The following is a 22,674-nucleotide window of genomic DNA, read 5'->3' on the forward strand; positions in this document are numbered from 1 at the left end:
CATGGAGGCTAAATAATACACTACTTAATAACGAAGTGATCACTGAAGAAATTAAAGAGGAAATAAAAAGATACCTAGAAACAAATGACAATGGAGACACGACAACCCAAAACCTATGGAATGCAGCAAAAGCAGTTCTAAGAGGGAAGTTTATAGCAATACAATCGTACCTTAAGAAACAGGAAACATCTCGAATAAACAACCTAACCTTGCACCTAAAGCAATTAGAGAAAGAAGAACAAGAAGAACCCCAAAGTTAGCAGAAGGAAAGAAATCATAAAGATCAGATCAGAAATAAATGAAAAAGAAATGAAGGATAGCAAAGATCAATAAAACTAAAGCTGGTTCTTTGAGAAGATAAACCAAATTGATAAACCATTAGCCAGACTCATCAAGAAAAAAAGGGAGAAGACTCAAATCAATAGAATTAGAAATGAAAAAGGAGAAGTAACAACTGACACTGCAGAAACACAAAGGATCATGAGAGATTACTACTAGCAACTCTATGCCAATAAAATGGACAACCTGGAAGAAATGGACAAATTCTTAGAAATGCACAACCTGACAAGACTGAATCAGGAAAAAATAGAAAATATGAACAGACCAATCACAAGCACTGAAATTGAAACTGTGATTAAAAATCTTCCAACAGCCGTGCTGATAGCGCTGTCGAAAACATGGTGAACGTTCCTAAAACCCGCCGGACTTTCTGTAAGAAGTGTGGCAAGCACCAACCCCACAAAGTGACACAGTACAAGAAGGGCAAGGATTCTCTGTATGCCCAGGGAAAGCGGCGTTATGACAGAAAGAAGAGTGGCTATGGTGGGCGGACTAAGCCGATTTTCCGGAAAAAGGCTAAAACTACAAAGAAGATTGTGCTGAGGCTTGAATGTGTTGAACCTAACTGCAGATTTAAGAAAATGCTGGCTATTAAGAGATGCAAGCATTTTGAGCTGGGAGGAGATAAGAAGAGAAAGGGCCAAGTGATCCAGTTCTGAGCTTCATATTTTGTTTTGTTATGAAGGCAATAGACATTTGAGATTGTTAAAAAAAAAAAAAATCTTCCAACAAACAAAAGCCCAGGACCAGATGGCTTCACAGGCGAATTCTATCAAACATTTAGAGAAGAGCTAACACCTATCCTTCTCAAACTCTTCCAAAATATAGCAGACGGAGGAACACTCCCAAACTCATTCTACGAGGCCACCATCACCCTGATATCAAAACCAGACAAGGATGTCACAAAGAAAGAAAACTACAGGCCAATATCACTGATGAACATACATGCAAAAATCCTCAACAAAATACTAGCAAACAGAATCCAACAGCACATTAAACGGATCATACACCATGATCAAGTGGGGTTTATTCCAGGAATGCAAGGATTCTTCAATATACGCAAATCAATCTACGTGATACACCATATTAATAAACTGAAGGAGAAAAACCATGTGATCATCTCAATAGATGCAGAGAAAGCTTTTGACAAAATTCAACACCTATTTATGATAAAAACCCTCCAGAAAGTAGGCATAGGGGGAACTTTCCTCCACATAATAAAGGCCACATATGACAAACCCACAGCCAACATCGTCCACGATGGTGAAAAGCTGAAAGCATTTCCTCTAAGATCAGGAACATGACAAGGTTGCCCACTCTCACCCCTCTTATTCAACATAGTTTTGGAAGTTTTAGCCACAGCAATCAGAGAAGGAAAAGAAATAAAAGCAATCCAAATCGGAAAAGAAGAAGTAAAGCTGTCACTGTTTGCAGATGACATGATACTATACATAGAGAATCCTAAAGATGCTACCAGAAAACTACTAGAGCTAATCAATGAATTTGGTAAAGTATCAGGATAGAAAATTAATGAACAGAAATCTCTGGCATTCCTATACACTAATGATGAAAAATCTGAAAGTGAAATCAAGAAAACACTCCCGTTTACCATTGCAACAAAAAGAATAAAATATCTAGGAATAAACCTACCTAAGGAGACAAAAGACCTGTATGCAGAAAATTATAAAACACTGATGAAAGAAATTAAAGGTGATACAAATAGATGGACAGATATACCATGCTCTTGGGTTGGAAGAATCAACATTGTGAAAATGACTCTACTACCCAAAGCAATCTACAGATTCAATGCAATTCCTATCAAACTATCACTGGCATTTTTCACAGAACTAGAACAAAAAATTTCACAATTTGTATGGAAACACAAAAGACTCCGAATGGCCAAAGTAATCTTGAGAACGAAAAATGGAACTGGAGGATTCAGGCTCCCTGACTTCAGACTATACTTCAAGGCTACAGTAATCAAGACACTATGGTACTGGCACAAAAACAGAAAGATAGATCAATGGAACAGGATAGAAAGCCCAGACATAAACCCACATACATATGGTCACCTTATCTTTGATAAAGGAGGCAGGAATGTACAGTGGAGAAAGGACAGCCTCTTCAATAAGTGGTGCTGGGAAAACTGGACAGGTACATGTAAAAGTATGAGATTAGATCACTCCCTAACACCAAACACAAAAATAGGCTCAAAATGGATTAAAGACCTAAATGTAAGGCCAGACACTATCAAACTCTTAGAGGAAAACATAGGCAGAACATTCTGTGACATAAATCACAGCAAGATCCTTTTTGATCCACCTCCTAGAGAAATGGAAATAAAAACAAAAATAAACAAATGGGACCTAATGTAAATTCAAAGCTTTTGCATAGCAAAGGAAACCACAAACAAGACCAAAAGACAACCCTCAGAATGGGAGAAAATATTTGCAAATGATGCAACTGACAAAGGATTAATCTTCAAAACATACAAGCAACTCATGCAGCCTAATATCGAAAGAACAAACAACCCAATCCAAAAATGGGCTGAAGACCTAAATAGACATTTCTCCAAAGAAGATATACAGACTGCCAACAAACACATGAAAGAATGCTCAGCATCATTAATCATTAGAGAAATGCAAATCAAAACTACAATGAGATATCATCTCACACCAGTCAGAATGGCCATCATCAAAAAACCTAGAAACAATAAATGCTGGAGAGGGTGTGGAGAAAAGGGGACACTCTTGCACTGCTGGTGGGAATGTGAATTGGTACAGCCACTATGGAGAACAGTATGGAGGTTCCTTAAAAAACTACAAATAGAACTACCATATGACCCAGCAATCCCACTACTGGGCATATACCCTGAGAAAACCATAATTCAAAAAGAGTCATGTACCAAAATGTTCATTGCAGCTCTATTTACAATAGCCTGGAGATGGAAACAACCTAAGTGTCCATCATTGGATGAATGCATAAAGAAGATGTGGCACATATATACAATGGAATATTACTCAGCCATACAAAGAAACGAAATTGAGCTATTTGTAATGAGGTGGATGGACCTAGAGTCTGTCATACAGAGTGAAGTAAGTCAGAAAGAGAAAGACAAATACTGTATGCTATCACATATATATGGAATCTAAGAAAAAAAAAAAAGGTCATGAAGAAGCTAGAGGTAAGATGGGAATAAAGACACAGACCTACTAGAGCATGGACTTGAGGATATGGAGAGGGGGAAGGGTAAGCTGTGACAAAGCGAGAGAGTGGCATGGACATATATACACTACCAAACGTAAAATAGATAGCTAGGGGGAAGCAGCCGCATAGCACAGGGAGATCAGCTCGGTGCTTTTTGACCACCTAGAGGGGTGGGATAGGGAGTGTGGGAGGGAGGGAGACGCAAGAGGGAAGAGATATGGGAACATATGTATATGTATAACTGATTCACTTTGTTATAAAGCAGAAACTAACATACCATTGTAAAGTAATTATACTCCAATAAAGATGTAAAAAATAAATAAATAAAATCAAAAAAAAATAATAAGTGCTCAAATGTAAATCGAAACCACAATGATGCAGAGCAGTGGGAACTCATTTATTGCTGGTGGGAATGCAAAATGGTACAGCCACTTTGGAAGGCAGTTTGAAGTTTCTTACGAAACTAAACATACTCTCACCATATGATCCAGAAATCACACTCCTGGGATCTACTCAAATGAGTTGAAAATGTTATGTACACACAAAAACCTGCTCGAGGATGTTTAGAGCAGCTTTATTCATAATTAACAAAACTTGGAAGCATCAAGATGTCCTTCAGTAGGTGAATGGATAAATAAACTGTGGTACATCCAGAGCAAAGAATATTATTCACTACTAAAAAGAAAGCAGGGGCTTCCCTGGTGGCACAGTGGTTCAGAATCCGCCTGCCAGTGCAGGGGACATGGGTTTGATCCCTGGTCTGGGAAGATCCCACATGCCGCGGAGCACCTAAGCCCGTGTGCCACAACTACTAAGCCTGCACTCTAGAGCCCGTGAGCCACAACTACTGAGCCCATGTGCCACAACTGCTGAAGCCCACGTGCCTAGAGCCTGTGCTTCACAACAAGAGAAGCCACTGCAATGAGAAGCCTGCACACCGCAGCAAAGAGTAGACCCCGCTCGACGCAACTAGAGAAAAGCCCGTGCGCAGCAGTGAAGACCCAATGCAGCCAAAAATTAATTAATTAATTAATTAATTTAAAAAAAGAAGAAATCAGCTATCAAACCATAAAAAGACATGAAGGAACCTTAAATGCATGTGACTAAGTGAAAGAAGCCAGTTTTAAAAGGTTACATACTATACAATGTAAACTATATGACATTCTGGAAAAGGCAAAACTATGGGGGCAATAAAAAGATCAGTGATTGGCAGGGTTTGGAGAGTGGGGAGGGATGAGTAAGTGGAGCACAGAGGATTTTTAGGACAGTGATTCTGTCCTGTATGATACTATAATGATGGATACACGACATTATATATTTTCTAAACTTAGAGAACGTACGACACCAAAAGTGAACTCTAATGTAAACTTGGGGGTTAATGATATGTCATTGTATCAATAGGTTCATCAGTTTTAACACGTGTGCCACTCTAGTTGGGAGTGTGCTAGCGGGGAAAGCTATGCATGAGTAGTTGTAGGGGATATACGGAACCCTCTGTACATTCTGCTCAATTTTTCTGTAAACCTAAACTACTCTAAAAAATAAAGTCTGGGGCTTCCCTGGTGGCGCAGTGGTTGAGAGTCTGCCTGCCGGTGCAGGGGACACCGGTTCATGTCCCGGTCTGGGGGGATCCCACATGCCGGGGAGCAGCTGGGCCTGTGAGCCATGGCCACTGAGCCTGCGCGTCCGGAGCCTGTGCTCCGCAACGGGAGGGTCCACAGCAGTGAGAGGCCCGCGTACTGGAAAATAAAAAAAAATAAAAATAAATAAAGTCTGTTTAGTTTAAAAAACACACACACAATGATATGCCACTTCACATCCATTAGGACGGCAACTATCAAAAAGTGTTGGTGAAGGAAGTGGAGAAATTGGAACACTTGTGAGCAGTTGGTGGGAATATAAAATGGCGCAGCCGCTGTGGAAAATGGTGTGGCAGTTCCTGAAAAAGTTAAAAATGGAATTACCATGTGGTCCAGCAATTTCACTTCTGAGTATATACCCAAAAGAATTGAAAGCAGGGTCTTGAAGAGGTGTTCGTACATGCATGTTTATGGCAGCATTATTCACAGTAGCCAAGAAGTGGAAAAAACCCAACTGTCTTTCAACGGATGAATGGATATACAAAATGTGGTACATACATACAATGGAATATTACTCAGCCTTTAAAAGAAAGGACATTCTGACATGTGCTACACCATGGATGAACCTTGAGGACATTATGCTAAGTGAAATAAGCCAGTCACAAAAAGACATATACTGTATGATTCCAATTATATGAGGTACCCAGGATTGTCAAATCCAGACAGAAAGCAGAATGGTGGCTGTAAAGAGGAATAGGGAGTTGTAGTTTAATGGGTACAGAGTTTCAGTTCTGCAAGATGAAATCGTTCTGAAGATTGCACACAAAGTGAATATACTTATTAATACTGAAATGAACACTTAAAATTGTTAAGATGGTAAATTTTATGTTATGTGTATTTTACCACAATTAAAAATAAAATAGAAAATAAAAGAACTAAAGATGTTATGAAACACAGACACCAAAAAGGGAAAACATTTGATTAAACTCCAATAAGGCAAATGCTACCAGACAAAACCAAAAGGCAAATAAATGTTAAACTGGCAGGAAAATAATTGCAACCCTTGTGATAAACAAAAGGTTAATGGTATCACTAATGAAATATACCAAGAACTCTTAAAACTCAAGAAGATAAAGGCAAAACATCCAATAGAAAAATAGATAAAGACATGAACCAGCCATTCTCAGAGAAGGACCCCACCCCAAAAAGGTTTAATAACTGCCAAACATGTTCATTCTCATGAGTTATCAAATAATTTAGAATTTTAATTTTAAAACAAGAAGATGCTAAATTTCTCCTTTTGGATTAGGAAATGTTTAAAAGATGGCTAATTACCACATGGTTCTTTTGGGCACAAAGAGAGCCAGAGAAGCAAAGATGCTCAGTTGACCAACTGTCCACCAAAACAAACATCTTAAGATGCAAACACCTGTTTCCACATTTTCCTTTAAAAAAAACAAACAAACAAACCATTGAATGAATTTCTTTTATAATCAGGAAGAAAAAACTAAATGTGGTGAGTCACATGAAAATTAACATGTTTCCAAAGGTAATAAACAAATGTAATGGACCAAAAAAAACCATTGACACTCAGGGTCTGAAAGAGTATGAAGAAGGAAATGTTCTCATACACTATTGGCAAGAGTGTAAACTAGTACAACCTTTTTGGAGGACAGTTTGGCCATTTCCATCCATATTTCAAATGTTCGTGCTTGATCAGACAATTCCACTTCGGAAAGTTACCATGTAGATATACTCACACACACACAGGAGGGCACAATTTATAAAGTTTTATTAACTGCAGCAATGTTTGCATAAGTGAAAAATTGGAAATGACTCAAGAGCCCATCAACAGAATATTGGTTAAAAATTTTATGTTAAAAAATATATATTATGGTATATCCCTACTATGGAAAACTATGTTAGGGTTTAAAAAATTATATGAACTGATTTGGACAGCCATCCAAGAGTATTATTAAGAGAACATGGGAAGTTTCAGAACAGTTGTAAAAACATATGTTATAACATAATCCTGTTTTTATAAAATAATATAAAAATTAGTTCAAAAAATCTAGGAAAAATCTGAAAGAATACACATCATACTGAAAGCATGTCTGAGCCATCTCTGACTCAGGTCTGTATGAAATTGTTGGAAACGATACACAATTTTGTATTCTTTGAATTTTTTGCATTATTTTTGAAACCAGGAGAAAAAATAAAGAAATAACTGTTTAAGGGTGGGATTCCTCATACTATAAAAAACTGAGTACCTCTGGCACCTGGTTTAACCTCTGGTCTAACCACCTCTTTTCTCTCTATCAAAGTCAAGGCAGACTCCTCCTCCCTAAGCATTTCCTAAGGGCTTCAGTTTATTCAGATAGCCTTCCTCTGTGATCTCTGGACTGTTTGGACCCTGAACCACAACCAGTTCCCTTTGATTATAGGCTCTTTATTGTTTATAAGCGGATTGTGCCAACCAAGGTGTGAACATTCACCCTGGCCACAGTGCAGAATGATTAGAAGAGAATGGAGTCTCCCAAGGAGGGAGACTAGCGGGTAGCACACGACCTGGGCACTGGCTCTTAGCTACCCCGCCCAGTCAGGACTGACAGCACTGTGTCCCTGCTGGACATTTCCCACCTCATCTGTTGCCCTGCATGCCCCCCACCATCCACAGCGAGGGCTTTTTTAGGGACCAGAAAGACTCAGGGAAGCTTCCAAGGGGGCCTGGAATTTAGACTTGGTACTGAGCACTGAGGCCAATGGTCAAAAGATTAGTAAGTATACCTCATGATGGCTACGGTGTCCCTTCTCTACAGGGGCAGTCACAAGCCTCCATGAAAAGCCTTCCCTACTTCTTTCCTCTGGGTTCTCTAAGCAGTGGCCGCTCCTTACCCATACCTTTGCCTGCCTCAGTCCTTAGTTAATGGGCAAGACAGACCTACACCGAGCCACTGTGTCATGACACCCAAGCCCACTGAGAACTCCATGCAGTGTCTCCAAAGTGGATGCAATTGAGCCTGGTCTGGTGCAAGCCCAGGACAGCTAAAAGCCGAAGGGAAATGCCATCCATACCTGGGAAAGCAATCCCATGTGCCCTCCTCACCTGTTTCCCCTCACACAAGCTTCTAACCCCTGGCCTGAGTCACCTGGGGGCCCAGGACAGCGTAAGCAGGTATTCAATTCTTCTGGTGAAGGGTAGGTAGGGTAGGTATCCTGGACACCTGGGTGGGAGGGGAGAGGTTTGTAAAACACAGACGGCTGAGTCCTACCCCCAGGGTTTCTGATTCAGCCCATCTGGGTGAAACCTAAGGATCTGCATTTCTAACACGTTCCAGTTCATGCAGTCGCTGCCTTCCAGTTGGCCTGGGGACCATACTTTGGGAACTGCTGGGTTTGAAGATGGGGTGGAGTCAGGAAGACCAGTCAGGAAGCTGTGCTGAACAGGACCAGAGCCAGAAGCAGAGCAGGGCCAGCAGGGATAGCAGGGAGGATGCAGAGCATTTCTGAGGGGAGGGGCACCAGAAAGGTGTCCAGGTGGGTGTGGGCATGAGGGAGAGCAAGGGGTCTAGACAACTCAGGTTTCTAGCTTGAAGGACCGAGGGGAAGGACTCTGAAGTAGGGAACCCAGGAGGCACAGCAGCATCGAGGGTAGGGGACGAGGATTCTGTTTTGGAGGGTCATCTGGGTGGGGATGTCCAATAAGCAATCCGTAATTTTAGTCTGGATCAGGCAGGAGGCATTGGGACTGTGGGAATGTGGAGGTGAGAGTAATTGCCATAGAGCTGGTAGCGGCTAGCTTGGGAAATGAAGCAGCTACTCAGGAAGAGGACATGAGAAGAAGAGCAGGAACCTCAGGACTGTGGACAAGCCTACAAGCTTGTGAGTCTTATTAGGTGTGCCTCCACACTGAAGCAGCTACCTTGGGCTGTATTCCCAATGTTCAGGGACTGGCAGAGGGAATCCAGGAAGGAAAGGAGAAAGGAAGGAGACAATGAGGTTCCAGGGGAGGCTTCCGCTGTCCTGGGTCCCCAGGTGACTCAGCCCAGGGGTTAGGAGCTCGCGGTGGGTGGGGGCAGCAGGTGAGGAGGGCACGCAGGATTGCTTTCCCAGGTATGGATGGCTTTTCCCTTTGGCTTTTAGCTGTCCTGGGCTTGCACCAGACCAGGCACAATTGTATCCATTTTGGGGACACTGCCAAGGGGTGGCGGGCATCAGGGCCTGAGTAGGGAGGTGTGGAGGGAGGAGGCCCACTGCCATTCTTGGTATGGTTCTCTCTCCAGGAACAGAGCTCCATCTGGCCTCACTCTGGGCAGCTTATAAGGCCTGGTGTGAGTTTTGTTTATGCAAGTGCAGCATAAAAGGAACAAATCTGCCAGCACCGAGGCTGCTGCCTCTCGAGTCCTTTTGCATACATTTTTCAAATGATAATTCACTCTACCCAACCCCCTTCCCACCCCCCCACAAGGCCGATTTATTGAAAAAAGCACCTTATATGGTAATACTGCTAACACACCGTCAGCTGGCCTTTTTAGGGACTCTGCTTAAAGAAGATCCGCCTCTGGGGTTTTATATTGCTCTGGTATTTATGTCAAAGACACACCAGCCCTCAGTCACTGGGAGAAGGACCTCTCATACACTCGGTGAGTACTGTACAGCTTCTGCCGTCTCTATCTTTCTGGGGCTGCCGGACCCCTGGGTGCAGGAGGCGCCTCCAGATTGGCCTGGCTTCTGTGACGCTGGCCCAGGTCACACGTCAAGACCCTCGGTGTGCAACTCTGCCTACAAGCACACTGCCGCCTGCCAGGAAAAGGTATTTCTGGCCATGGGGCATCCTGGGGCAGGAACAGCCTGGAACGGGACTCCCTGCCCTCCTAACTGGGTGGTGGGTGGGATGTGTCACCTGCGGTCTCTGCTCTCACTGCTCATCAGAGCCAGCGCAGATCTACACCCATGAGGTGTGCTTTGTCGTGGCTCAGAATGTCTGGGAGGCTGTTTTAGGGGAACAGACGCTTTTCAGAGAAATGACTTCTGCTCGGGACATTTAAATCCAAACCAATTATGGCCCCTGTGTCTGTGTCTACTGGGGATGGGTGAGTATTTTCTTCAGACCCCCACGGGTCTCTCTGATTCATACTTGGCTAATCGTTTTCTCACCCTTGAAAGCTCCAGGGTCATTGGAGGATGCAAAAGGTGGAGTGGAGTGGAGTAAGTGTCCTGGGGCATCATGAGGTTTTAGGGTTGGAAGGAAGTGGAACCATCTAATTCGTTCTCTGATGAGGACACTGAGACCTTAGAGAAGTTAAGCAACTTGTACAAAAGACCCACACCTGGCTGTGAAACCACCCATCAATGCCATCATCTTCCCCCAACGACACACACACAGACACAAGAGCATAAATAATTAAGAGGAAAATAGACCAAGGGGCTGTGTCCGCTTTTGCAAACAGAGTCTGCTAACATCTCTTTACAGCTGAGGCTGGCTGGGGTAGTGATGCAGGCCTTGGAGGCAGACTCCCCAGCTACCAAAGTTACCTCAATTTCCTCACCTGTAAAATGGGTGTAATGGTAATAATACCTATCTGGCAGTGCTGTTGTGAGGATTAAATGAGATAATATATGTATAAAGTGCTCAGGTCAACACTATCAGGGCCTGGCCCTGAGTGCTCAAACTTTAAAAATCACCTGGACAACTTGTTAAAACACAGATTGCTTTGTTGCCTCCCACCCCAGATTTTGACTCAGTAGACTGGGGTGGGGCCTGATAATTTCCATTCCTGATAAACTTCAGGGGATGCTGAGGCTGCTGGTCTGGGACCACACTTTGCATAGGGAAGCTGTAGCACTTGCTTTTATTATTTGAATGGGTTTAGACCTTGAGGTTAGCCCTTGGGCTGCAGCAAGACAGAGATTCCTGTGACAGAGATGCATGGGCACTAGAGAAACTCTAATGAGCAGAGATTCTACATGTTACGCCTGGGAAACCAAGATGGGCAGAATGATATCATGACCTTGAAGCTAGATTTCTTTCTTCCTTCCCTTTGTTCATTCTGACAACATTTATTGAGCACTTGTTATGTACCAGGCACTGTCTCTGCTCCTTAGGGACAGTGTAGGGGCTTCTGCAATCACTGGGAGAGATAGATGAGAACCATGGAGAAGATAAATATATGAAAGGGGTAAAGCACAGGAGGAGTCCCTCACCCAGCCCAGAAGTTATCAGGGAAGGCTTTCTGGAGGAAGGGGTACCTGAGCTGGGTCCTGAAGTAGGGGTAGTTCCAGGACAGAGGGAGCATGGTCTTTGGGACTTTTTAAGGAGCTCAACTCCACTGAATATAGATTTCAAGGCAGGAAGCAGGGAAAGCTAAGGTCAGAGGGGCAGGCAGGGCCAGATTACTAGGGATTGGGCAATGGGGCACAACAGAAGGATGATAGCAAGAGGTCTGCCCTCTAAAGGGACTGCTCGGGCAGTGAGGGGAGTGGACTGGGCAGGGCAAGAGTGCTACAGCAGTGCAGTGGCCCCAAGTTGGTGGCTGGAGCTGCATGGAGGCAGAAATAAGAGGGTCTGGGGATTGGTTGGGAGGGAGGAGGAAGCAGTCAGGGTGTTGGGCTTGGGTTCCATCCCGGGTGGGTGGTGCAGATCTCTGAGGGGCCATTCCAGTCAAAGGACGGTGATGAGGACAGCAGTCTCAGAGGTGGAGTTGAGGTGCCAGGGCATGGGGTGTAGATGCCCCATGGGCTCTGGAGCTCAGGAGAGGGGTTGGGACTAGAGCTGAGCAGGGGGAGAGAGTGAGTGGCCGAGGTAAAAGCCAGAAGAGCAGTTCCAAACGGCAGATTCCTGAGGATCAGAAATATTGCTAGCCAGAAGCCATTTGTTTTTGCTCGTTGCAGTACGCGGGCCTCTCACTGCCGCGGCCTCCCCCGCCGCGGAGCACAGGCTCCGGACGCGCAGGCCCAGCGGCCACGGCCCACGGGCCCAGCCGGTCCGCGGCATGTGGGATCTTCCCGGACCGGGGCACGAACCTGCGTCCCCCGCATCGGCAGGCGGACTCCCAACCACTGCGCCACCAGGGAAGCCCCAGAAGCCATTTTTAATTTAATTAGTGTATATTAACCAAGTCGAGATACCCCGAAGTTAATAAGATGTGCTGCTAGAATTTTCCACCATAGGAGTGTTTCTTGTGAAGTCATTGTATGGATATATGTGTTTGCAGATTATAATAGGCAGCGCTTACTTGTCATTTGAAGCCCTCACTCCAAGATGTTTCCCCAACTAATATTTGAAATCTCACTATCTGAGAGGCCCTCCTTTTAGGACTCAGACTTTCCCCTAAAATGAAAACGTCCTTGGGAGCTGGCATAAATTCAACCTTCCCTTCAATAATCATTGATTGGTGAAGTGGATCAATTCATCTCCTTCCGGTATGGTAGGCTTCATCCGGGGGGCAAGCTCTAATGGAGAAGAGTAAGAGAGATCATAAGAATTATTATTTTTGCAGCCCTTTACAAAAGGGGCTGGCAAACTTTTTCTGTAGAGGGCAAGATAGTAAATATTTTAGACTTTGTGAGTCTAAAGTTCTCTGTCACAGCTACTCAACTCTGCCATTGTACCGGAGCAGCCATGGACAGTATGTAGTGAATGGGTGTGGCTGCGTTCCAATAGAACTTTATTTATTATTTGATTTTCATATAATTTTCTTGGGTCATAGAATCTTATTCTTTGGCTTTTTTGCAACCATTAAAAAATGTCAAAACCATTCTTAGTTCGCAGACCTCACAAAAACAGGCGTTGGTTTGCTGACCCTGATTTAAATTGATTTCCAATTTATAAAGCACTTCATTTCCATTATTTCATTTGATCCATTATCGTGGGAAACGAATGTCACCATTTCCATTTTACAGTTGAGGAAACTGGAGGCCAAAGAGGGAGCCGTGGGACTTTGCCATGGGAAGGGGTGCCCAGAGGGAGGAGAGCAAAGAACGAAGGGCAGGAGAGAACTCTGAAGCGAAACCCTTCTCCTTCAGAGTGAGGGTAGGGGGCTCTCATCTTGTCCTCATGTTTGCTTGGGGGTGGCCAGGGGGATGCGTGGGTGAGCAAATTCTTTGTGCTCATTATGTCTTTGGATTTTGGCCACTTTTCAGAGAGGAGCGGGGAGCTGTGTTTCTAACTCTGTGAAATCCTCAATGAAGCCCAGATGTAGTACGTGCTGAAAGAGCCAGAACAGTGCACTCGGCTTTCTGCGAGTGCAAAGTGGTGTGACCCAGGAAACCACAGTGACGTTGGCTCTGGTTCAGTTGACACGCTCAAGTCTAGCCACAAATTACCAGCAAGTGGCTGAGTGAAGTTTAGAATTTCCCCTGGCAGAGACATTCCAGGAGAGCCTGGCTGCAGGGCCCAAGTCTTCTCCCCGGGCAGCACAGCACAGGCCACGCCAAGCTCCACTCCAGGCCAGCTGTCTCAGCTGCTGGGAAACAAAGTCCAACGTTCTTTCTTACTATGGGTGGGGAACTTCAAGGGGAGACAAAAGGGTTCACTGAAAAGCCAGACAGGCTTGAACTATAAGTCACAAGAGAGAGGGGACCCCAGAGGGAGACAGTCACAGAGGTGCAGCTTTGCCTCTTGGCCACCTTCTAGCTTTCGAGGTTGTTTTCTCCTCAAGGTGGACCACCTGCTAGAACAAGGAAACACAACTCTTTGTGACCAGCTTGTGAAGAAGACTGTCCCTGTGTGGTTCTAAATCACGCCCACATGACCGAGCAGCCCTGAGACTGGCCTGTGGGGACTCGAGCTCAGCTTGCAGGGACAGGGGCAGAGCAGATCGTCAGGGGAAGGCCAGGAAGGTGGTGGGATCGCCATCCAACATACACTGAGCACCTACTACGTGCTAAACACCGATGCAGGGGCTGTAAACATAAATCTAGACCTAGGCATGGCATAGGAGGGGCTCAGAGGCTCAGAGAGAGAAAAGAACACAGGCCCTTTTGTTTTAGGGCTTTTGCTGCCAACGGTGCTAGAGAGACAGAGAGGCAGAAGCAAAAACACCAAACATGGAGAAGTTGTGAGGGTTTCACTGAGGTGGTGGGGAAGGTGCAAGCCCAGGCTTCGAAGCCTGTCCTGGGCTGAGGCCAGCCCTGCCTCTCCCAGTGAGGAGCCGGAGAGCTAAGTCCTTTCACTTCTCTGAGACTTGGTTTCCTTATCTGTAAAATGGAACTAAAAATATCTTCCCTCAGGGCTTTTGTGAGGATTAAATAGATAATGTATGTGAAAGGCTCCCAATTTTTAAAACTTAAAAATACATTTTTACCAAAAATGGAAGCACAGAACATGTTGTGTTTCACCTAACAGAGCAGCTTGCACTTTTCCCAGGATATTAAATATTCTGCTCTCTCTGTCGTAAGGAGGTTTCTGGAACCTAGTTTAGAAACCATTTTATTTATTACTCAATAACTTTTTTTCGCATTAAAGTTGGCCAAATCTTTGCACTCACCCATGAGTGTTTCCCAAGGATAAATTCCTAGAAGTGTCTTTGTGGAGTTAAAAGATATGTACACTTTTAAGGCTTTTGATAAGTAGTTTTGAATTCCCCTTTAGAAAAGTAGTACAGTTTGCCCTGTCAGCCGTGAACGGGGGCCCACCTTCCCACAGCTCTGCTGGCAAGGGTGGCCCTAAGAACCGGACACAGCGCTCTGGCCGAAGGTGGGGCTAGCTTTTATCATGGCTCCAGGACACTGCAGACTGTCGACAAGACCCCAGGTCCTGCTCACAGAGGCTGAACGAGAGCTTTCACAGTTTGGTTATCTAGACTCACATCCGCACCCTCATATTTATCCTATTAAATTTAATCTTAGTGGACTCAGTTCATTTTCTCTGCTTTTTGAGATCTTTCAGATTTCGATTCTTCCAGCCAACGTGTGTGTTTTATCTGGACATTTGATCAGCATGTACTCTATATTTTCATCCAACTCATTTATAAACATGTCACATGAGAAAGGATCAAGAGTGGAGCTCTGAGGCATATCATTGCCTCCAGGTTGACAGTGACCTATCAATTAACACCTTTCAGCGACAATAACTCAGGCAGCTGTAAATATGCCTAACTGATTTATTGTTCAGCCCACATGGCTTTATCAATAGGGATATCACGGGAGAATTTGTCAGATGCCAAGATCAAGTGAAGCTCAATGTCTCCCGCCTTCTCCTGCATTTCCAGCCAGGGGGTCCTGTGGAAAAAGGGAGGCTGGCAGTCTGCCAACACTTGTTCTTGGTAAACCCTAATCAATTTCAAGAAATCACTGCTTCTGTTTTTTAATTTAGTTATTTTTATTTTATTTAGTTTTGGCTGTATTGGGTCATCGTTGCGGTGTGCGGGCTTCTCGTTGTGATGGCTTCACTTACTGAGGAGCACAGGCTCTAGTCGCACGGGCTTCAGTAGTTGTGGCTCGCGGGTTCTAGAGCGCAGGCTCAGTAGTTGCGGCGCACTGGCTTAGTTGCTCCGCGGCATGTGGGATCTTCCCGGACCAGGGATTGAACCTGTGTCCCCTGCATTGGCAGGTGGATTCTTCTTTTCTTTAATTTTTTTAGTTATCATATTCCAACTTTATTGTCATCAATAAAATACCAATTAATATTTTTTTTCTTTTCTAGACAAATACTCCCATATAGCCTACTAACTTCAACACAGGACACCTCTAGCACAACAAGAGTCTATCCTATTTGAACAAAATTCCTGGGATTCACTTTCCTTAGTAAAATTCACTGTTTTTATGTTATGGCTAGTCTAACTCCAATATCCCACTACCACCACCTCCCCCCGCCACCCCCAAAGCCTTTGAAAACAACAGAAGGGGGAAAAAATGTTTTAAAATTCTAAAATTTTATATTCTATTTCCCTCTGAATTGCTTGGAAGAAGCTTACTTTTTTTTTGAATTTTATTTTATTTATTTTTTATACAGCAGGTTCTTATTAGTCATCAATTTTATACCCATCAGTGTATACATGTCAATCCCAATAGCCCAATTCATCACTCCATCCCCACCCCCCCACCCCCGCCACTTTCCCCCCTTGGTGTCCACATGTTTGTTCTCTACATCTGTGTCTCTATTTCTGGGCAGGCAGATTCTTAACCACTGCGCCACCAGGGAAGCCCACTGCTTCTTTAATAGTGCTTTCTTTAATAACACCTTCTGGAAACCTGCTTAATTTGCATATCAAGATTATCTGAGGTTTTAGATATCTGCCTTCTTTCCCTTTTTGAATATTGGAACAACATTTGCCATCTCCATCTCCTGACATCTCTCCATTTCTCCATTGGTCTAACATGGCAGAAGGTTAAGGATCTTCCCTGCAATCCAGAAACTGTTCAGACCAGAGACAACATTGTTTTGAACAACTAAGTACTTTCCTTCAATCTCCACCTCATCTCAGACCAGTGTCCTCTCACCAGTGTTTGTTCTACCTTTGTTATTCTGAAAATCCTTCTCCTTGACATCCATTGATTCATTCACTCATTCATCTGGGTAAAAAAAGGTTTAAGAGCCCACCCTGTGCCAGACATTGTGCTAGGCTTACAGAAGAATCGCTGGAGAACAGGACAGGCCCAGCTCCTGCCTTTACAGAGCTACAGATGAGCCCAGATGTGCAGAGTTGATCATTGCTGGGACAAGTTCAAGGTGCTGTGGGGCAAAGAAGAAGGGCCACTAACTGAGACCGGTGGGCCAGAGAGACTGAAAATGCAGTGTTGATGCAGAGGCCTGACAGGGGATGGGAGTCAGTAGCAAATAAGTTGGGGGAAGGGTGTTCCAGACTCTGTGTCTAAAGGGCCAGAAGGGAGACAAGATGACATATTCGGAGAATGGAAAGGAACTCCACATAGCCAGAGTGAGAAGGCCAAGGGGGGTCAGGGGGGAGATAAGCCTGGAGACATAGGCAGGGGCCAGACCCTGTTGGGCCTTGTAGGCCAAGGGCGAGAACTGGGACTTTATCACTTTGAACATGGGTGATCGTGAGGATCAGCAAGGACAAGCAGAGCTGGATTCAAGAAGTCACAGTGGGCCTGTCCCCTAGTGTGCACGCTGCTTTGAATATAACAGGCAAGGGCTTCCTTTTAGCCTGCAAACTGTGTGAATAAGCTTCTGCTCAGTCTCTAGGTAGCCTTTCTGACCTCCCGTTCTCAGGCTGTGATTCTGTCTCCTCTTTGCTTTGGTCATGGTATTTGCTGTCCTCCTTCCACGTAAGGGTGTTGGAGGACCAGCATCCCAGGTGTCTAGGGCAGCTCTCTTCTTCCCCTCCTGCCGCTCGTTCCAAATGAAGCTTGGTGGACTGTCCTCTGCAGCCACCTTCTCTCTCCATGCCTCTCTTCTCTGGACTCCCACCTCCCCCGGAGCTGGGACCCTCCCCACTTCCACTCTGCCCCACTGAGGGGCTTCTCAGGCTGGAAGGCAATCCACACACCATCTCCTGAGCTGCCATTGCTTCTCTTGCTTCACCAAGTGCCAAGAATTTGTCAGGTGTGGTCTTTTTACACTGCCCCTCACCCAAAGAAAGAAAACCTGCAACAGACATTAGAAAAATTCATTCCCTCATCACTTTGCAGTCGTCCCAATTCAGATATCAGCATTGGAGGAAGGACTTCTCTGTTTTTCTCCATCTGAAGCAACAGAGACAGTGAGTCCCATCACGAATTCTCTCACTTTCCTCTCTCCTCTCAGGTTGCCCTGTCCTCCTCAAGGGGCTCCTACCCTTAGGATTGTACATTTTCACCTGCATCTTTTTTTCCTTAATGATATGTATGATTGATTTTAATTATAAACTATACATGGATACAGTCTCCTTGTTAACAATTAAAACATTACAGCACTTCTCCTCTCAGTCCCCTTCCCACTTCCAGGTAACCACTATGATCAGTCTTAGACTTTTTTTTTCCAGAACTTTTTGCTATGTGTTCACATCCACACAAAAAGAAAATTATGGAAAATGCACAATATTGTTTTGTGCTCTTAAAAGAACTCATAAATGGTTTTATGCTGGACATTCTATTCTGCAACTTGCTTTGTTCACTCAGCAGAATGGTTTCGAAATCTATCCACATTAGTCCACGTCGATCTGCCTGGCCCTTCTCTTAACCTCAGTACAGTATCCCACAAGGAACTTTTGGATAGTACCAGATTGTGTGTTGGTGTGTTTCTCTGATTAAAGAGTGCCAGTGTTCCCACAACTTTGCCAACACCTATAATAAAACTTTGAATCTTAACAATACGATGGGTGAAAATGGTCTTATTTCATTTGCATTTCCTGATAGCTAGTGAGGCGGAACATCTTTTCATGTAATTGTTGGGTGTTTGCATTTCATTTTGTCAATTATCTATTCATAGTCTTTTTATTTTTCTCTTTTGGGCTATTTACTTCTTTCTTATTGATTTGTAGGAGTTCTTTTATATAGCAAATAGTAACCCTTAATTATGTTTACTGCAAATTTTTTCAATTCCTTTTCTAAACTTCAAGTCCTTAGAGATTCTTTCCATTGGATTAATGCTTTGTAGTCATTTCAGGTCTTCGAGAGGCAGGTGGATTAATTTGCTAGGGCTGCCATAATAAAGTACCACAGATTGGCTTAAACAAGGGAAATTTATTTTTTCACAGTTCTGGAGGTTAGAAGTCTGAAGTCAAGGTATCAGCAGGGCTGGTTTCTCCTGAGGCCTCTCAACTTGGCTTGTAGATGATTTGTCTTCTTGCTGTGTCTTCACATGATCTTCCCTCTGTGTGTGTCTGTGTTCCAATTTCCTCTTATAAAGATACCTGTTCTATTGAATTAGGCATACCTGACACCAGTCATATTGGATTAATGACCTCATTTTACTTTAATTACCCCTTTAAAGGCCTTATCCCCAAATACAGTCACACTCTGAGGTACTAGGGTTAGGACTTCAACATAGAAATTGGGGAGTAAACAGTTCAGCCCAAAACAGTAGGGTAGAGGGAAGAAGCCCAAATGCCAGAGAGTAAGGGGCCAGGTTCATACCTTCCCTCCTGGAACTAGGTCCTGGTTGCCGATGGGGTCAGGCCCCAAGACAGCCAAGAATACTGTCTCCAACGTGATTTTGACAAGTGGCCAATTACCTCTCTTCTCCCCAGTTCCCTAGGTGCTCTAGCCCCTGGTTCACTCGGCCAGACTCACCATGTGTGAAGAGGAGACCACTGCGCTCGTGTGTGACAATGGCTCTGGCCTGTGCAAGGCTGGCTTTGCAGGAGATGACGCCCCCCGGGCTGTCTTTCCTTCCATTGTGGGTCGTCCTCGCCACCAGGTATATGTTCATCTGGACCCAAGGCTTTGAGTTAGTAGGAGGACGCACTGCACTGTGGAGTCTATGCTGAGCTGCACGCGTGTGTGCGTGTGTGTGTGTGCTAAGTAAGGTAAGGTAAGAGGAAGACGTGTATGGATTGGCCCTGTTCTCTCAGAAAATGACATTGTTTTAGGACAGAGAAGAGAGACAAGAAATCCTCTGCCTTCCCTCCTGCCATCTCCACATTCATTGGTATCTGCCTCACCCTGTCTCCTTCAGTCCGGTTTCCAGGGGAAGAAGGACATTTTCCCTATCTTTAACCTTCTTCAGAGACCCTCCAATACCTGAATTCCTCTAAGTGGAGCTCTCGGCCAATTCTGTTCTCCTTCCTTCTCTTTTGCATTGCAGGGTGTAATGGTGGGAATGGGCCAGAAAGACAGCTACGTGGGGGATGAGGCTCAGAGCAAGCGAGGGATCCTAACTCTCAAATACCCCATTGAACACGGCATCATCACCAACTGGGATGACATGGAGAAGGTATTGGTGGACACCCCCTTTAGTGTGCTCATTTTAACATCATCAAGACCCACCCTCTGCCCTGTCAACTCTTCCTCTGCAATGTTTCTCACATCCTTCTTTCCTTCCTGTCCATCTCCCTGGGCATTCCCCAGCCTCAGCTGCCAACATCTCTCACTAGACAATTCCAATGGCTTCCTGACTGATTTCTTTGTCTCCTGCCTCACTCACCTAATTCATTCTCTGCACTTCTGCAAAGCTTGTCTTTCTAAAAACAGACCAGATCATGTCACTCATCTCCTCAGACTCTTCACTAACCAACAGTAGGTTCCTAACTCACTGTCTGGCGTTTGAGGACCTGGTCCCGCCTAAGTCCCAGCTTTATCCTTTCCAGCTTTCACTCCAGCGCAGTGCTTATCCTTCTTTAAAATGCGTTGCTGCTTCCAGAAAGGCAAATAGCTTTCTCCCCTTTATTTTCCGTCATGACCTCAGATAGGTGCATTGATGCTATATTAGTATGATGCTTCTCTAGTGAAAAATTTAAATAGGAATCTCTACCGGTTTCTAGAAGCTTTTTTCATGTCAGAAGATGTTGAGGGGTCGCCTTCCCTGGCAGCCCAGCGGTTAGGACTCCGCACTTCTGCTGCAGGGGACGGGAGTTCGATCCCTGGTCTGGGAACTAAGATCCCGCGTGCCACGTGCCCCCCCCCCCAAAAAAAGATCAAACTCTCACTAGATACCTAGGAAATATTAATATCAGGAACAAACCACCTGTAAATGATAAATGAAAATAAAATACTTTAAAAAAAGAAGACGTGGGGGGTAATTTTTTTTTTTTTTTGTGGTACATGGGCCTCTCACTGTTGTGGCCTCTCCCGTTGCGGAGCACAGGCTCCGGATGTGCAGGCTCAGCAGCCATGGCTCACGGGTCTAGCCGCTCTGCGGCATGCGGGATCCTCCTGGACCGGGGCACAAACCTGTGTCCCCTGCATCGGCAGGCGGATTCCCAACCACTGTGCCACCAGGGAAGCCCGGGGGGTAATTTTTAAATGGTAGTTTGTGTTCCACAAAATCACGTGCAAAATGCTAATAGAGCCTTTCTAATATTCTTTTTTTAATTGAAGTATAGTTGCTGTACAATATTTCGAATATTCTTTTGATAAATTCCACTGACAGTTGTCTGAGAATTCTTGTTTCTGCAATGACTGTCTTTTGAAATGTAATAGAGGGCTTATTGAGCAGACTGCAACTGGGAATAAAGAAAGCTGATTTGAAATCTGTAGTACACATATACTTTTCTCTAAACCCTAGATTCAATTTCTCTAAACCCTAGATTCAGTCACTCTGAATGTGACATAAATAGATAAAAATACAATAGCTCTTGCTTCACTCCGTGGGATGGTTAAGAGCACAGACACTGGAGTCAGTGGCAGGGAGATCTAGGAGCAAATCCCTCCCTCTAAGCCTCAACTTCCTTATTTGTGGAAATAAAAATACTTTCTTCATTAGGTTGCTTTGGAGGTTGAACTAGGCAAATATTTAGTATAATCCCAAGGCATGGAACATACTTAATGCTCCATACGTGGCACATATTATTATATTTCTAATGATATCTAATTTGAAAACATAATAGACAAAATATTTTATTCACAGTAGTAATATGAACTCTTTAAAGAAGCCCCTAAAATATATTCTGTGCCTTAAAAGAAAAACTGAATAGGATAAAGCTGTCAAATCTTCTCAAATTAATTTATAGGCTCATTGCCATTCTAACAAAAATCTCACAATTTTAAAAATTGTATATTTTAAGGTATACAACTTGATGATTTGATATGTGTATACATTATGTAATAGTCACCATATTCAAGCTAATTAACATATCTACTACCTCACATAGTTTGTGTTTTTTTTTTTTTCCCTTGCAGTGAGAACACTTAGGATTTACCCTCTTAGCAAATTTCAAGTATACAGGACAGCATTGCTATCTTTAGTCACCATGCTAATATATTGTTAGATCTCCAGAATTTACTCATCCCACATAATTGACACTTCGTATGCCTTGACTAAGATAGCCTCTCTTTTCCCTTCCCCCAGCTCCTAGTAGCTACCGTTTTACTCTCTGCTTCTATGAGTTTGGCTAGAAATATCACGAATTTTAATTATGCAAGATCATAAAGTGTGGAAAAATAAATAAGACAAAATTTATGAGAATAAAATGAATAAGAAAAACTATGAGAGGAGACTTGCTATATCCAAATAGTAAAATATAATATAAAGTTATAAAAATTAAAACAATTTGGTACCAATACAGAGGTAAAAAAGAAATACATGGTAAATGAAACTTCCAAGACCAGAGGGTAGAGAAGGATTCAATAATTCAATGAATTATTCTGTGACAACCAATTCATTATTTGGGGCATAGGGAATCTGTTTATGGCCATTACTTCATACAATTTCATCAAACACATATCAATTGAATATGAAAGTTATATATACAAATTCAAATGATAAAAAATACAGTATAGTAAGTGTGAGTATTTATCAAATTTCTGGTGAAAGAAGAGAAAAAGAATGACAAATGTAAGGGCTTCCCTGGTGGCGCAGTGGTTGAGAGTCCGCCTGCCGATGCAGGGGACACGGGTTCGTGCCCAGGTCTGGGAAGATCCCACATGCCGTGGAGTGGCTAGGCCCGTGAGCCATGGCCGCTGAGCCTGCGCCTCTGGAGCCTGTGCTCCACAACGGGAGAGGCCA

At 43.9% G+C, this 22,674-nt stretch overlaps 2 protein-coding genes across 2 annotated transcripts in view; both read left to right on the forward strand.

Moving 5' to 3' along the window:
- The first annotated feature begins 656 nt into the window (after positions 1-656).
- LOC113615971 (60S ribosomal protein L36a-like) lies at positions 657-1,060 on the forward strand. Its single transcript, XM_027099063.1, has one exon. The coding sequence runs from the start codon at positions 678-680 to the stop codon at positions 996-998; it is 321 nt and encodes a 106-aa protein (XP_026954864.1). The 5' UTR covers positions 657-677; the 3' UTR covers positions 999-1,060.
- An 8,724-nt stretch (positions 1,061-9,784) lies between these two features.
- ACTG2 (actin gamma 2, smooth muscle) overlaps positions 9,785-22,674 on the forward strand; it is a 23,733-nt gene continuing 10,843 nt past the window's right edge. The window contains exons 1-3 of the mRNA XM_027099070.1: positions 9,785-9,939; positions 19,259-19,428; positions 19,816-19,944. Of these exons, the coding sequence (XP_026954871.1) occupies positions 19,303-19,428; positions 19,816-19,944 (255 nt within the window). The 5' untranslated portion in view covers positions 9,785-9,939; positions 19,259-19,302. The remainder of the gene's footprint in view (positions 9,940-19,258; positions 19,429-19,815; positions 19,945-22,674) is intronic.

This window comes from Aethalodelphis obliquidens, unplaced genomic scaffold (genome assembly GCF_003676395.1).
Source record: "Aethalodelphis obliquidens isolate GAN/ISIS:26980383/991018 unplaced genomic scaffold, ASM367639v1 scaffold128, whole genome shotgun sequence".
NCBI lineage: Eukaryota > Metazoa > Chordata > Mammalia > Artiodactyla > Delphinidae > Aethalodelphis > Aethalodelphis obliquidens.